The sequence below is a fragment of the Crassostrea angulata genome, chromosome 7, assembly GCF_025612915.1.
Source record: "Crassostrea angulata isolate pt1a10 chromosome 7, ASM2561291v2, whole genome shotgun sequence".
Taxonomy (NCBI): domain Eukaryota; kingdom Metazoa; phylum Mollusca; class Bivalvia; order Ostreida; family Ostreidae; genus Magallana; species Magallana angulata.
The window spans coordinates 18,784,473-18,800,385 of record NC_069117.1 but is presented as its reverse complement, the minus strand read 5'-3'; the positions used below and the strand labels follow the sequence as shown (position 1 = coordinate 18,800,385).

The window sequence follows — 15,913 nt, the reverse complement described above, 5'->3', positions numbered from 1 at the left end:
CAAGTCGAGCTCCTTCTAACTGCAAAATTTTTTAAACAATGCACAGTATTTCTTTATTTTATGTGAGTAATGAATTCCGCGATTCTGCAGTTTTGTATCAAATTGTGAGGATATAAAATTGCAAGAACCAAACTTTCCAATCCTAAGAAAATAAATTTGCAAGAAGCAATTTTTTAAAATTTTTATATAATACACATCTGTCAGTAAAACAAGTATTCTGAGAGTATTGCATAAGCAATACACGTCCCCTACCGGTTTGTGGAAATTGTGAAAACAATGCACTGTTATGCAGAATATCGAAACGAACATTAAAAATTGGAATATAAAAAATTAATTATCTCGAAAATGTGTCAACCAGACGCTACAAAAGTGTAAACTTGATCTGTAGTTTGACATTTTGAAGCTGTTCAGCAAAATTCATATTATTCGTCAAACGCATAAAGAAAAAAGTGTGGAAAACTGAAGTGGGACAGACAGACAGAAGGACGGACGGACGGACGGACAGACGGACCGACAGACAGATGGACTGACGGACGCAGAGGAAAGCTATAGTCCCCTCCGGTGAAAACCGGTAGGGGACTAAAAACATGAGAAATTAATATCTGCCTAGAATTACCCTGACAGACTCTTAAATCTTGCTTTTATTAGTCCCCTACCAGTTTTCACCGGAGGGGACTATAGCTTTCCTCTGCGTCCGTCAGTCCGTCTGTCCGTCTGTCTGTCCCACTTCAGTTTTCCACACTTTTTTTCTTTATGCGTTTGAGGAATAATATGAAATTTGCTATTTGATATAGTCATCATGGCTCATTCACTGTTTATCTATGACGTCACCTAAATGACTTAGTTTCCGGAAATTTGCGAACAAATGAAAATATTCTCATTTTTGCTTTATATTTTGCATTCGGAACTATAGAGCGCAGGTCTGCTCAAGTACGATTTTAATATATGTTTTTCTTCAGATAGTTATACACATTATACTGAAAGATGGTACTTGAGCAAGCATGCGCTCGATGTTTCCCAGTAGAAAAACCATCGGAAAACACCCTTATTTTGCTACAAAACATCCATTTAACAAAAGTAGGTTATCTTCATGGCGTCATTTCTATATTATAACGTCACTGTGGTGATAACCTTTTACACTCTTATTTTCAATATGATTTTAACTATCTTTCACCTTATCTTTAAAGCTCTTTATAAAACTTTGATTTTGGGGGCGAAAAATGCATAATACCGCACATAATCCCTATGCAGATTTAGTTACAGTCATCAAGTATTTTTTTTTTTTATATTTCTATTGCATTCACTCCTGCAATAACTGCAATTGGATATGCATTCACGTTAAAAATCCGACCAAATATGGAGAAGTGCCGAATGTCAAATGTGCACTGGCTCCTCCATTTACTAACACATATGATAATATCAAATTTTCACTTCAAATAAATAATGCAAAGAAATTATATATAAATGTAAGCAACAGTAAATAAAATGGGTTTTTGTTTATGGTATTTGCAATCGATGCCACTGTCATGTTGTAAATTTTGAATTTACCGTGTGGCAGTAAATATGACAATGTAAATTTTGTATTTACTGCCACCCGGTAAATTCAAAATTTACAACATGACACCATCAAGAAATTAAATAACCTGCACAGTCTTGGATGTCACGTACACTCATTCATTGCTTGTGGATGCTTTTATTTTTTTAATACAAAAAACATAAGCCAAACATAGGAAATCGGAAAATGTTAGTTTTTTAATGTAAAAAAGCTACAAATATATAACAGTATTCGTTGTTAATTACTTTTATCATGAGTGTTAGTATGTTTTGGCAACAAATATCAAGCTGCATATAAAATTATCGTAATTGACAAGGTTCAATATCTTACCCTGTTATTATAAATTTTGAAATCTAAAACAACATACTAGATATTATACAGTAAAACTCGTTTAGTACGAACACGAATATAGTGAATTAATGGATATAGCAAAGTTTTTCATTGAGTCCCCGGCAAAATTCTCAAATAATCTTTGCAAAATTATATGGTTAGAAAGAATTCAGATATAACGAATTTACAGATATAACGAACTGATTTTGAGTCCCGTAGAATGATGAAAATTTAAATACTTATAATTTAATAAAATAATAATAATAATGAAATTTAACACTTCTGTAGTGAATTCCTTTACAGTTAAAATATTTTTCACTACTATATAAAATAAAAGTTTTCATAAATTTATTTTCACATATTTTTTTTCAATTTAGGATTCAGCTATTAAACTTAAAGGTATCAAAAGAAAGTATTTTCATTTTAAGCCTCAATTAGCAAAAACTGCAGTTTGGTGAGAGAAAACATGTAGATAGTGAATTTGCTATAGTTATTATAACGAGTTGTTTATACGGATACAACGAATTACGGATTTAACGAAGTAAATCCACTGGTCCCTATCACTTTGCTAAAACCGAGTTTTACTGTACTTTCAACATCATGAATGATACCTGAATAAATAGCATATTGTTAAACAATAGTAATTCATGGTGCTCCTTGAGCAATCTGTGGTTCACGATTCTCACACTAGTTATAAAATCATTTTTGCATAGAAATTTATAAGAGATCACTGTTTGATGATTGAGGATAGGTTAGATTGTGAAAAATCGGGACCAATAAAAAGATAAAACTCTTAAGGGCAAAAACACTTTTCATAACAAGAGGCCCTGGAGCCACATTGCTCACCTGAACAACAATTGCCTTAACTCTGATCAAATAAGCATAACAGTATCCAAATCAAATCCAAATCAAAATATTTTGACAACTAAGTACAAAAAAAAATCTAGCAATTTCTATCCACACATTTTATGGTAAATATCAAGCCCTTTTGTTGTTGTACCTGTAAGAAGAGTTTTCTCTATTCCTATATACCCCCTCCCCCCCCCCCCCACTTCTCTCTTGGGAATCATGGTTTGATTAAACTTTAATCTACACAACCCGTGTTTTCATACAAGTTACTGCTTTTTGGACTGAAAACATTCCCAGAATATTTTTAAAGATTTTCACTATATATTCCTTTGTAAAAATTCATCCCACATTGTGGCCCCGCCCTACCCCAGGGACCATAATTTAAAGAAACTTGAATCTGCATTATCTGAGGATGCTTCCACTAAAATTTGAGCTTTTCTGGCCTATTTGTTTTTGAGAGGAAGATTTTTAAACATTTTCTCTATATATTCTCATTTAAAAATCCATCCCCCCCCCATTGTGGCCCCGCCCTACCCACGGGGACCATGATTTGAACAAATTTGAATCGACACTAACTGAGGATATCTCAACACAAGTTTAAGCTTTTATGGCCAATTGGTTTTTGGGAAGAATATTTTTAAAGATTTTCTCTATACATTCTTATGTAAAAATCCATCCCCCCATTGTGGCCCCACACTACTTCCAGGGACCATCATTTAAACAAACTTGAATCTGCACTACCTGATGATGCTTCCATAAAAAAACAGCTTTTCTCGCCTAATAGTTTTTGTTGAGTAGATTTTTGAAAAATACCAACAATTTTTCAATAATTCTAAATTATCTCCCCTTTAAAGATGGTGTGGCCTATCATTTGCACAAACTTGAATCCCCTTCAGCCAGTGATGCTTTGTGCCAAGTTTGGTTGAAATCTGCCCAGTGGTTCAGGAGAAGAAGATGAAAATGTGAAAAGTTTACAGCAACGACAACGCTAACACCAACTTACGACGACAGACAATACACAAATTTTGATCAGAAAAGCTCACTTGAGCTTTCAGCTCAGATGAGCTAAAAATCAAATCCTCTTGAATAAACATTATTGCTTGAGACAAATTTGATGATCAGTCGAAACTTAATGACTTTATGATCAAGCACAGATATTATAGCATTAATAATGAACAGCACTTGTAGCTAGATAAAAATATACCAGGAAATTTAATCTTACCTCAGCAAGACACCAGAGATTACAAGTACATGTACAAAGTCCATAAAACAAAACAACAATCATAAATTGATGTCATTAAAGCCTATGAATATTTCGTCAGCAAATTAACAAACGTTAATTAGAAAGAAAGCGCATCAAAACTCAATTACATTATATTAACTCGACTACTTTGATAGTAAGCAACATTGTAAATCTAATTTACAGAAAAGCACAAGAAAGGCAATAGACTAAGATAGATAGATAGATAGATAGATAGATAGATAGATAGATAGATAGATAGATAGATAGATAGATAGATAGATAGATAGATAGATAGATAGATATAATAATATACATATGTAATGAGACAAATTGTTACAATAGAACTAGATTTTAAAAAATCAGGAAAAAGGAAAACAACCAAGAGTATCATAATATCTTGCATGCACCACCCCCTCCTATCAGGGTGCAAGGCTGATTGGTAGTCTAATTGAGCTTGTATGAAACTAAGACCAGTCAATTGGGTAAATACAAAGACCCAAAAGGGAGATCAAAAAATCATTTTCTGAATTATTCATGCATGCAATCTCTTAATTTTAATTCATGTGACATTCTTGAAACTTGTTTGAATATGATCAACCAATCACTATAAATGTTGCTTAAACAAAAAAAACCCACAACTGTATTTAAAAAATAATGAAATACATTTCACATATGTCATTGGACTATATACATTTGAAATCACCTTGTAAAATTCACTAATGCATATATACATATGATTGTTTTCTCAACATCCAAGTTCTAAATAGCTGGTATTCACATTTTTATCATATCAACAATTGAATAACAATTTAATGAATGTGAGCTTTTTTTGATAAACACGTAATCTAAATTATATATGTGTATATGTTTTGTTAAAGTTATTCAAGCTCATTGCAACTGCAATATAACATCATCATTACAATGCTGCCAATGATTTAATCATTTCTTGGGTAATTTATAACACACATTTACAAAATGGTTGATGGTTCATGTATAGTAGGGACAACAAACTATGTTACTTTGGGCTTGGCTCCTCTATCTTCAGATAAGCTTCTCTGGTAAGAAGAGAGGTCACGCAAGGTGCATCCACTGTCATTTTTTCTTCCTCACTGTAATATTCACAATATAGACGGTTCATCCGTGTGAGCAGTTTTTGGATCTCTAAGGGTTGTTTAGGTTTCTTGACATATTCTTTCAATCCTTCATTCCAGGTTGTGATAGCTTTTAAATATATTACAAACAAATTAACTGATATAATTTCAATGGCTTTAATTGTGTGAAAATGTTTTTTTTTTCTTTACCGAGATTGTAATGTCTAATACATTGTTATTACAATTCAGAGGCTCGTAACATAAAGGGTACTTAAGTCTAAGACAGTGTTAAGTATGACTTAAGTACATTCTTAGACTTAATTAAGTCCGTAATAAGAAGATCACTTTAAGACTGCTTAGCTAAGACAATTTACCCAAAACTTAGAATCTTACTATTCACCCACATAAAAGTTTTGGTTTAATTAAAATTAAATTTTAACAGTGGTAGTAACGAGCTGTCACATTTTCCATATAGTATGCAACTGGGCTACTGAATAGGTTTTAAACACATAATGGTCAGTTTACAAGAAGTAACTATATATGTAAACTCGAGAAACTTGAGAAATTAAAAATAAACGACGTTTGAGGACAGAAAAACCCTTAGTGATTTTAAAGACGACAATTGCCCCATTTCATTACAATGTATATCGACTTAATGAAGAAATTATACTCAGAATATGTGAATTGTCTTATTGGTAAGGTAAGATGAAGAAAAAAGGAAATCCTTGCACTACTGAGTAAATTTTTCTATCAAGTTCTAACAACTCGTCAAAACAAAGAAGTAACAACAAATAGACTGAATACAATGCCTACGATCCATCGCTTTCAGCTAATTCAGCTAATTATAAAATTTAGGTACATATGTACCCGGTATGTATACTCATGCCACCTTGAATTTTCTGTCTGTACATTTACATCTTCCGCCAACTAATATCAATGATATCAAGAATACTGTAAATTCCTAATTAAACACGAGGAATTAATATCCACATTAAATTGTAAGGAGTATGTCTCGCGAATTTTAAAATCTCGCTTTTTATTTTTCGAACATTTGTAAAACACATGAAACTATGATAAAATTTCGGCATTCGCTATTTTTATGTTCTCGTGGTTTAAAGGGGCATGGTCACGTTTTTGGCCGAATTCGAATTTTCTGATTTTAATATCTACAATGCTTTAAAAATGCGCTCTTTATGATCAAATGAAATTGAGAGTCATTCATAGAGTTATACGAAAGATACAGAGTTCACAATTCTTTGTCATGTAAACAAGGCTCGTGTCCTGTATTTGTTTACATAGGTTCAATATACAAGTTAGAAATATTTTTAAAGCTGACTTGTCAATCTTTTTATTTACTTTAATCATAGATAAAGATTCCTAACGTTTGACACATTCATTTTTGGTCTAAAACTGGAATTTTCACTTCAACATTCAGAATGTAAACAAACGCTTTGTTTACATAGCAAAGAATTTTAAGCTATGTAACTCGCTTATAACTCAACGAATGACACTCAAATTTTGATTGACTATAAGAAATGCCTTACTGAAGTATGGTAAACATCAAAATCAAAAAAATAATTTTTGACCAAAATCGTGACCATGTCCCTTTAATGGAAAACAATAGCGGAATTAAGTACTCACATAAAATAGGGAATCTACAGTAAACAAGCTATTAACCTTTGACAATGATTTTATTACCAATGCATTCAAATTCGACCCCAAAAAATGAAATTTCGGTTTTTACTTTATAACATTAACATGACTTAGCTAAGACATTGCTAAGTTTGCTTTATGTTACTGTATGAAACATACTTAAGCAGGACATATGTGGGTCCGAAGATTCCGCCCAAGTCCTACTTATGACCCTACATAAGTCAAAATCTTAGCATGCCTTATGTTACGAGCCCAGGATGTTGATTACATGACATTACAATGTATACAAAGATTATTTTTATAGCTATATATTTTTAAACATGGTTTAATAATTGACTAAATGATTTTATTGATTTACATCCACTATTTAAGTATCTACTGTTAAATCTGATTGTGTTCATATACTGCTTGTGAAAAAACACAATCTATGACCATGCAGTATGAAATCATTTATCCTTGTATAAGTACTACTGATTTTGTGAAAATTACCTCTTTCTCTTTCACATGTGTATGTCAGAAAATCTGCTTCTCTTGGGATTTTCACTGGCTTATGTGCTTGTGTTCCTGTTGCAGGACTTTCAATATAGTCACCTGAAGCTCGTTCCAACTGCAATTTTTTTTAAGCAATGCAAAGTATTTATTTATTTTATGTGAGTACTGCATTCTGCGATTCCACAGTTTTGTATCAAATTGGGAGGTTATCAAATTGCAAGAACCAAACTTTCCAATCCTAAGAAAATAAATTTGCAAGTAACATTTTTTTTTAACTTTTATATAATACATATCTGTCAGTAAAATAAATTTAGAATCCACCAGGGTAATTCCATGCAGATATTACTTTCTCATGTTTTTAAAATTAGGTATTTACAATATATTTATACACAAGTCCTTCAAATTCAATCTTAAAAAGCTCTTAGATCTGGTATTGTTTAATCATATCATTTAAAAATATTTTAAGGTTATATTCATAGATTAATTATTAATGCATTTCATAATGATTTTTATTTAAAATACACTTAGGATGAAAATATACACAATGGCTTTATGTTTTCTACTTCTAAAGTACTTGATGAATGCAGATTTTGGGATTATTTGAGATAATTAACATTAAACATTATATATACATGTACCTGTAACATGAATATTTTGGGTTTCAGGAGAAGATCTCTACATTTGTCTCCCTTCAGACATTCTTGAAGTTCTGATACAGGTAGTTGCATACCTGCTGTTGGATTTTTGGGTGATTGAGTCGCATCATAACAAGTAATTACGCCATCTTGTCCATAAGACAAGACAATGCAGATAAAACAATAATCATCTTTTAAATCGCTTTTAGCAGCAACTAAATAAAAATGAAAAAATTAAACAAAAATAATAAGCACGTCACAAAAAATAAAAATGAGTTTTAGATTGGGAAAGTATCTTTTTTTTAAATAAAATATCAAAATCAATGTATGGCAACAGGTACATTGTCATGTATGTTTTAATTATATTCTTTAAAAGAACTGGAAGTGCCCAATTATTTCAATGTATACTAACCATTCTTTAACAACTCAATAAACTCTTCTTTGGTTTTGTCCTTTTGTTCTTTATTGCCAAGAACTGTGAACCCCAAATCGTTCAATGTCTTAATCAATTCTTCCACCTTCTTGTCTTCTTTCCCTATATCTATGGGGCGATTTTTTTCTTCCCCCTTCTCAGCATAATAGGTCTGATTATTCACAATGAGCACTTTGCCCATGCATTTCTGAGCATCATATCTATAACAAAGAAAATTAAAATATGTAGTGTTCAAATAACAATTTCATTTCCATCTGCAATTTACATTTTTTCTTCCATGTAAGTTAGAATCATGATACCCAAGCAATAACAATAAAGACCTGTAGCATGCTAACATAGCAAAACAGGTTCTGTGATTAATTCACGCTACCAGTACCAAACAATTAGTTACAAGTATGGTTTATGATTCTAATCATTTATAGTGATCCATCAATATTCTTATAGATAAATAACTGTAGGATAACAATTTCTGCTAAAGTAGATGGATTGACTTGATCTTGAAAAATCTAAGGCCATACATGTATACCAAACATAGGCACTCAAAGATTATACAGAGCCCACCTCACAAGGCATCACCTATATACATGTATGTGAGACCACCATCATCATTTCATACTAAATCAGTGTGTCATGTGTACAATAATACATCATTTTTGTAATTCATATCTTTTTTCCCTTTTTTCATGGATTGTAATTTTACTGCTTAGGCATTCAGTTTCACAATTATCTCACGCAACTACCCTACTCTTTATTAGTTATTACATGTATTACTATGAGAATTACAATATGGTATGAAAAAGTGAGTATGTGAGAAATGAAAGAGTGAGTATATCATAAAATAATTTATAAACTGTGTACAGTGCAACCTCTGTTCACAATGAAAAAAAAAAGAAAATCAAGAAAAAAAAATCAATGTTATCATTTATAACATAATATGATAAAAGAAACTATGCATTACCATCATCATGTCATATCAATGAATATCATCTAATTTAACTATAGTCCCTGAAACGTACTACTTTCCCATGTTTTGGGGCATTCACCGCTCACCATGCGTTCGAATTCACTTGCGCTCTCAGCTCCGCTCCGTTCACACGTACTCACCGTTCATACTGGGGTTTCTTTAGAATTCAAGGGTATCAATTTTCGTGGATATATAATAGTTTCGAGGTTACGAAAATTCGTGGCCAGTGACCCTATCAATACAAAATGTTAATGGAAATTGCATTTCAATGAACACTTAATTTCGTGGATCAACTTAACAACGAAATCCACGAAAATTGGTATTCAACGAATATTGATGAAACCACAGTAATTAAAGCGCTCGCCAGGCGTTCATAAAGTGTTCACCTTGCATTCACAGTTCACTGTTCACATTTAGCGTTCACTTATGGTTCAATTATATAATATTATATTTAAGCTCATAACAAAATATACATATAGTTAATTTATGATTTTTTCCTGATTACTGACGAGACACAAAGTAAGGATAACTCCCGATGCACTCCAATTAAATCGTTTATCTTGCGTTCACAAGGCATTCGCATATCATTCACCGTTCACTTTGCACTCGCGTTTGTGCTCTGTTTGCGCTCTAGATCTGCGTTTGCTCACAGTTCACCGATCATAAGCGCTCACCAAATTCCGTTTAGCATGCGCTCACCGTTCACTCAGTGTGCGCCCACCGTTCACACACCATTCAAGTTGGAAAGTAAAACGGTGCCAATCGGGACAATGTTTTTTTGTTGGCCTTAATTAGTTATCAGCAAAAAACATCCTAATAATCCTGAATTTGAACCTGAATTTTAAAACTTTGTAATTGTACAGACCTTAATCTCAGCGAGATTCGTCGATCGAGACTGAAATATTTTCAGTCTCGATCGACGAATCGGAGTCTCGAGGCTAAAAAATTTTGACGGACGTCTCTTCCGTCAAAATATTTCAATCTCGACGAATCTCGCTGTGAGATAACTCAGACCTGAGCTTCCGCTTCACATATGCAAATGAAAACTGTGTAGAATTTTTGTTTTTTCTTAACTTGTATTGAGCCATATTTGTTAAACTATTTTTCCCAAATGATCAATTTTCGCAATATTGACAGGGTACAGAACCCTGTACCAAACGCTCATTAATTAACTGCTGCTACACATCCTCTGTCTAACGTTATTGTTGGCATTTTATCACATGATAATCATGTACAGTCGTTTTACCGGTAACGAATATTTGACAGTATCGAATTTTTAGACGTTTTAAAAAGTCCAAGCTAGGTAATTATAATACAGAAATAAATATTCTATCAGTGTGTGAAGTTGTTTGACATTTGCACGATTATTTACCGTATTATTTACAAATTAAAAAGGTGACCCAGATATATGTACTGTCGGAATTGCAAGGCAGAAAAACAAAAGTGTGAAAACAATTAAACTTAACTATGAAAATAAGTTTGTTATTTAACCCTTTTTAGTGGATAATTAGTAATTGTAATCCATTTAATGAGATTACGCATCATATCAAATAATAATTGAGCTTTGAATGAAATTACGACTTCAGATAGAACCACGTGTAGTTTTCCTACGGGTTAAACAAAGGCAAATGGCAACTACTTATCATTAATTACTATTATAAAGTGTTTTCACGAAAATTCAATTTCATAAAGTAACGCAAAATGAAAATTGTTCAAGTCCAGTTTCAATTTGACGGGAAAACGGTACGATAAAAATAACGATCATATTATTTGTTTAAATAACATATTACCGCAATTATTTTTTCTTCTTCATCAATAAGTTTATTGAAATGTCCCTCTAGTGCATTTTTTAAATTAATCCGCCCCAAAATATTCGGTCGGGAGTGATAGAGGGCGCTTGGTTCGATACTGGAAAACGTATTCGAAACTAGGAAAATGGAGGGGGTGTTGAAATTACTATCTCCGTAATTCATCCTTTATATTTTGGGAAGTTTGATACTACAGTTTAGAAGGCCAAAGAAACATGTTTCAAACAAAAGATAAAAACATTTGGAATTCCGATAATAAGAGTCGCATGCACGACGAAACCGCATACTGCTACGACTGTATATCTGAAATTCCCTGTCATCACCTGCGTTTACATTGATCATGTTGACAACTTATAACATGGTTTGGCACATAAAAATGATATTTTTTTAATTGAACAAACCTTGTTCCTGGCATTTCCAAGGCTGACAAGAGCTAAAACTAAGAAAACAGTAATTTTGTTATTTTTGGTTTCACGTTGCCAGAGACATACAAGTTATTTATGTCTCTGACGTTGCGGAGGTATAGGGTTCGTTCGCCCTATCTACCTGTTCGCCTAGGTCCGTTCGCCCAGAGTCTGTTCGCCATCGTTCGCACTTAACCTTGCAATTGTTAGTACAATTTCCCTTTTGCTCTATTGTACATACTGTACAGTACATGTAAACACATTATGTTAAAATATCTTTTGATTTTAAGTCGTTTCATTTGTTCAGCCATTTACTTTAACTTAATATGACACTGCTTTTAATGTTTATTTTTAAAGACGTTTAATTAATAAGCCCCATCATACGGTTATTCCGAACGCAGAGGACACTGCCGAACGCGGAGCAGCAGTCAATTGCTACGAAAAATAGAAGGTCTTTAATTTTCCTTCAAACTTTACAATTTTTAAATATTTACTTCAAATATTTCTTAGGTCTAAATCATAAAGAACGATCAAAATAAATATGTACCTGCGCAGTTCGACAGCTGTTCTGAGTGATTAAAAAGGCATTGTCCTGTTCTTGTATCCATACCTTTCAAACAAAATGACAGTTAGGACTTCATATTTATTGCTTTAATATCTTTTGTTTCAATTTTGGCAGAAACAAGTAAGTTCAAGAAATGTTTACATTCTTATTCTCAAATGTACAAGATGGCCGCACACCCCCCTTAAGGTTTTTTTAATTGGTATAAAATTCTATGAAATCGAGATTGAACTCTTTCCGCTGTTGATGTTTAACATAAAATTCGTCCATATTTTTGTAAATAAAAAATTAAGCGTTACCGTTCCTTGTCATTTCAACGCAATTTAATAGGATACAAATCTGTCAAAATTATTAACCTACAATGTCTCCAATTTTCTAGACATCATCTAATTATTATTTACATCTACCAAGTATGATTCCTTCTATTTCTTACGGAAACTTATAGTTAATTTAGAGCTTTATACTAACAGCCAGACTCCATTTATTAATTGCTCGAAATCTTACAGCGGCTGAAACTGACGAGAAACTGACATGAATGAAATTGACGCGCCCTGATGTCAAACTCAAAGTCTCACATGAGACGATAAGGGTGTTTTCTTTTAGGTAACGTACTTATGTACATTAACAGTAATTAGTGAATTTTACCTACTTTTCGTAATAAATTTATTAATAAGTCAAAAGAAAAGTGTTAATATAAACAATAAAATGCTGTCTCCGGTGATTCATGCGGGTTATGAAGGTAGCGATAATTGCAGAAAAATAGAAAAACATTTACATTTTTCTGCAATGTCGCTACCTTCATATCCCGAATGAATCACTAAAGAGAGCATTTTATTGTGTAAGGCTAATTCCCACCCAAAATCGTGAAATTCCTATTCCGTGAGAGGGGGGGGGGGGGGCGCGTAGTATACCTTTAACTCAAAAAAATTCTTACCTATTAAAAATAATAAAATTGTCCCCAAATCCTGAAATCCGGGGGGTGGGGATGGGGGGGGGGGGTAGTAGTGGTCAGTGTACCTGTAACTGCCATTTTCGATATCACTCTATTGATATTCAATATTTCCTTATTTTCATTTCAATTCCTTTGGTTCTACAGAAAATGTGTAAATTTAAGAAAAATTCATGTTTGCTACGAGAAAAAGTGGGGGGGGGGGGGGGGGGGCTGCCCCCTTCCTGATGCTATATGCCTAATGCTTGAAAGTAAAGGGTTTAAACATGAAAACTTGTAAATTTAGGAAAAATGTTTGCTGTAAGAACAAGTGGTGGGTTGGCGGGTTGGCGGGTGGAGGGGGGGGGGGGCAGGCCCGAAGCTACATATACATGTACGTGCTGTCGGGGGATACTTCCCAGTCATATCAGTAAATGCAATATAAAAGTTGTTTACATCATACTCATCACTGACAAATTGTACAAAATGCATCTTATTTCACTGAGATAGACCAACCTGTATAAAATCGTCATATTTCATCATTTGTAACGCTCAAATACCATTGAGCAAATAATTAGGAATATATACACAAGCAGCGGTTTGTGCGTTATCAATCTGATTAAAATCAGATCCTTTTATCCGCTCACGAAGATCGCTACACAAGGTAGTGCCTAGTGTAGCAATCTTCGGGAGCGGATCAAAGGATCTGATTTTAATCAGATTGGTGCGTTGTAACTGTCATTTAAAAATATACAATTTAAAGGACATAATGATAAAAGACCATTGCAACGAAAAATATGAAACGAACTAAAATATAGAAAACTTTGAATTTAAAAAAAATGGTACAATTTATTGACATGTACCAAAAATACAGAATTTTAATTCCATCAAAGCAGATGTAGATATTTTCACAAGGACCATTAATTATTCATGAAACTATGACAAAATATTACATGTAATTTGCTATATAATTTATGTAAAAAGGCACTGACCATTTAATATTTCTAGGATCGATACCTCCATTACTTTATCTCTCATGGGTCACACACACGTGAATGCTTTAATGAATAACCCAACATATTAAGCAATTAAGGTAGCTCGCGGGTTTACCTGCTTGTGAGAAAACATACCTTGAAAATTTGTCCACGTGATCCATAGGTTTTATAGTTTTATTTCTAAAATTCATTTAAGATTCGTCTGCGCGGTAATAATGTTATCGTGTTTCAAATACAGTGTCATTAATAAAATCAAGCAACGCCATTTCAATGAAATATATAGTAAAATGCACATTTTAACCGAGAAACGCATTACATATGTACAAAACTATGCTCTAAACTTTTAAACGATTCAGACGAAATTAATCATACTCAACACAAAAACAGAGGAGATAATTATGAATCAATTCATAGAAAAATATAAGTATGTGTTCTTGGCCAATTTTGGGCAAAAAAACTTTAAAGATTTAAAAGATTTCTCAAAACCTTATATTTTCATTACGACCTTAGCCTGACGTCATCATTTCCTTACTTCTTAGAACACCAAAATTGAAATGCATTTATTGACAAGACTAGCTGTTTAACACATTTTAGAACATGTAAATGCTTATTAGACATTATTGTGAATGTTATCAAATACAATTAATGTAAGGCTGTAAAGATACAGAAAATTACTATTTTTAATTTGTTTTTATGAAACTCTGAGTCAATCAATGCAAAAATAAAATGCCAGGCAACTACTGACATTATAAGTAAGTAATCGAATTAAAACAGTTATCTCAAGCCAAAAGATATTTAAGAATTTAATCGGTAGTACCGACTACGGAAGTTATAATTGTAAAAAAAAAAAAGCGAAGTTAATGAATACATTCTATTCTAAAACATGATTTTAAATGGAAGAGTTCTTGCGCACACTCATTCTTTATCTTTATAGAACAAAATATGACAATTTATGTGACATCTTTAAATTTTCAGCACTTGATATTATAAATCTTTGTATAAACAGTCATAAACCGCATATAAGCTTTTTAAAATATTTTTTTTATACTTCTAAATATCTCATTTGTCGTTTTAAAAAAAAATTATGAGTTTACGGTCAACTCTTAACGTCGATTCCTATTGTGACGTCAGCAAACCCGCGAGCTACGTTAAGATTTAAAAAAAAATGAAAGGCTTTTCACAATCTTCTAATGCAGGTTGTGCGCAAATTTTCCGTTTTCGCATTGTTTGCGGGAACTTCGTGAATAAGCCGTAAACCACCCGTAATCTTTCCGTAAAGTTTGCGCAAGCCTCCCGTAAACTCAGCTAGACTGCGGAATTTACGGGGGCTTTGTGAATAAGGTCCGTGGACATTTTTCATATTATTAGATGAACGTAATTTGAGCACAAAGGTATTTATGATTGAGTAAAGTTATCTTTTAATGTTTTCAAAGAAAAGGTCAACAACATACATGTATTGTATTGCAATTTATGAGAGACCGAATGTTTCGTGAAGGATTTTTTAATGATCGAGATCTTTTGATAACTGTTTTGTCCCCACATAAAACTTCATATAATTGTTAATATACTAGTATTCAATTGAATAACCCTTGCCAGTCTCGATTCTACTGGTTTTCTTCCTGAATCTGACCCGTCTTTTCCGATCAACGTTTCTCCCTTCCCATCAAAACTGAAATGACTAACTGAAGCACAAGCTAACCTCTATTGTCTTCAGGTTAACATGGAGATGAGCGTGATTTCGGACGATGGACCCAATTTGCTTTGCGCATAGAGTTGCGCAATGCAGGGGAGTTAATTGCAACGATTATTATGAATTCACAATTTAAAACAAACCTTGTGATTTGTGTATACTCTACCTTCTGACTTCAATGTTATGACTATGTTTGACACAATTTCTTTCAAACTACAATTTTAAAAGCACGCGCACAATCATTCAGATTAAACATTTAATTATGAACATAGGAGATTAAT

At 32.8% G+C, this 15,913-nt stretch overlaps 1 protein-coding gene across 2 annotated transcripts; it reads right to left on the bottom strand.

Moving 5' to 3' along the window:
• Positions 1 to 1,677: 1,677 nt before the first annotated feature.
• LOC128192024 (caspase-7-like) lies at positions 1,678 to 11,592 on the bottom strand. 2 transcript variants are annotated; one of them, XM_052864421.1, is made up of 5 exons: positions 11,455 to 11,592; positions 8,261 to 8,481; positions 7,852 to 8,063; positions 7,211 to 7,328; positions 1,678 to 5,198 (listed from the first exon to the last, which is right to left on the bottom strand). In XM_052864421.1, exons 1-5 carry the CDS (start codon positions 11,466 to 11,468, stop codon positions 4,993 to 4,995), a joined length of 771 nt encoding a protein of 256 aa, XP_052720381.1. In that variant the 5' UTR covers positions 11,469 to 11,592; the 3' UTR covers positions 1,678 to 4,992. The 2 variants fall into 2 exon arrangements, with proteins under 2 accessions (XP_052720381.1, XP_052720382.1); XM_052864422.1 differs by lacking the exon at positions 11,455 to 11,592 and adding an exon at positions 9,386 to 9,484.
• Positions 11,593 to 15,913: the final 4,321 nt, after the last annotated feature.

Bases quoted from the DNA above. Each gene is read 5' to 3' on its own strand.
- LOC128192024 (XM_052864421.1), bottom strand. The intron at 7,329-7,851 runs GTACATGTATAT...AAAAAATTGCAG, and splicing joins CCAAAATATTCATGTTACAG to TTGGAACGAGCTTCAGGTGA. The intron at 5,199-7,210 runs GTAATTTTCACA...TATATTTAAAAG, and splicing joins CACATGTGAAAGAGAAAGAG to CTATCACAACCTGGAATGAA.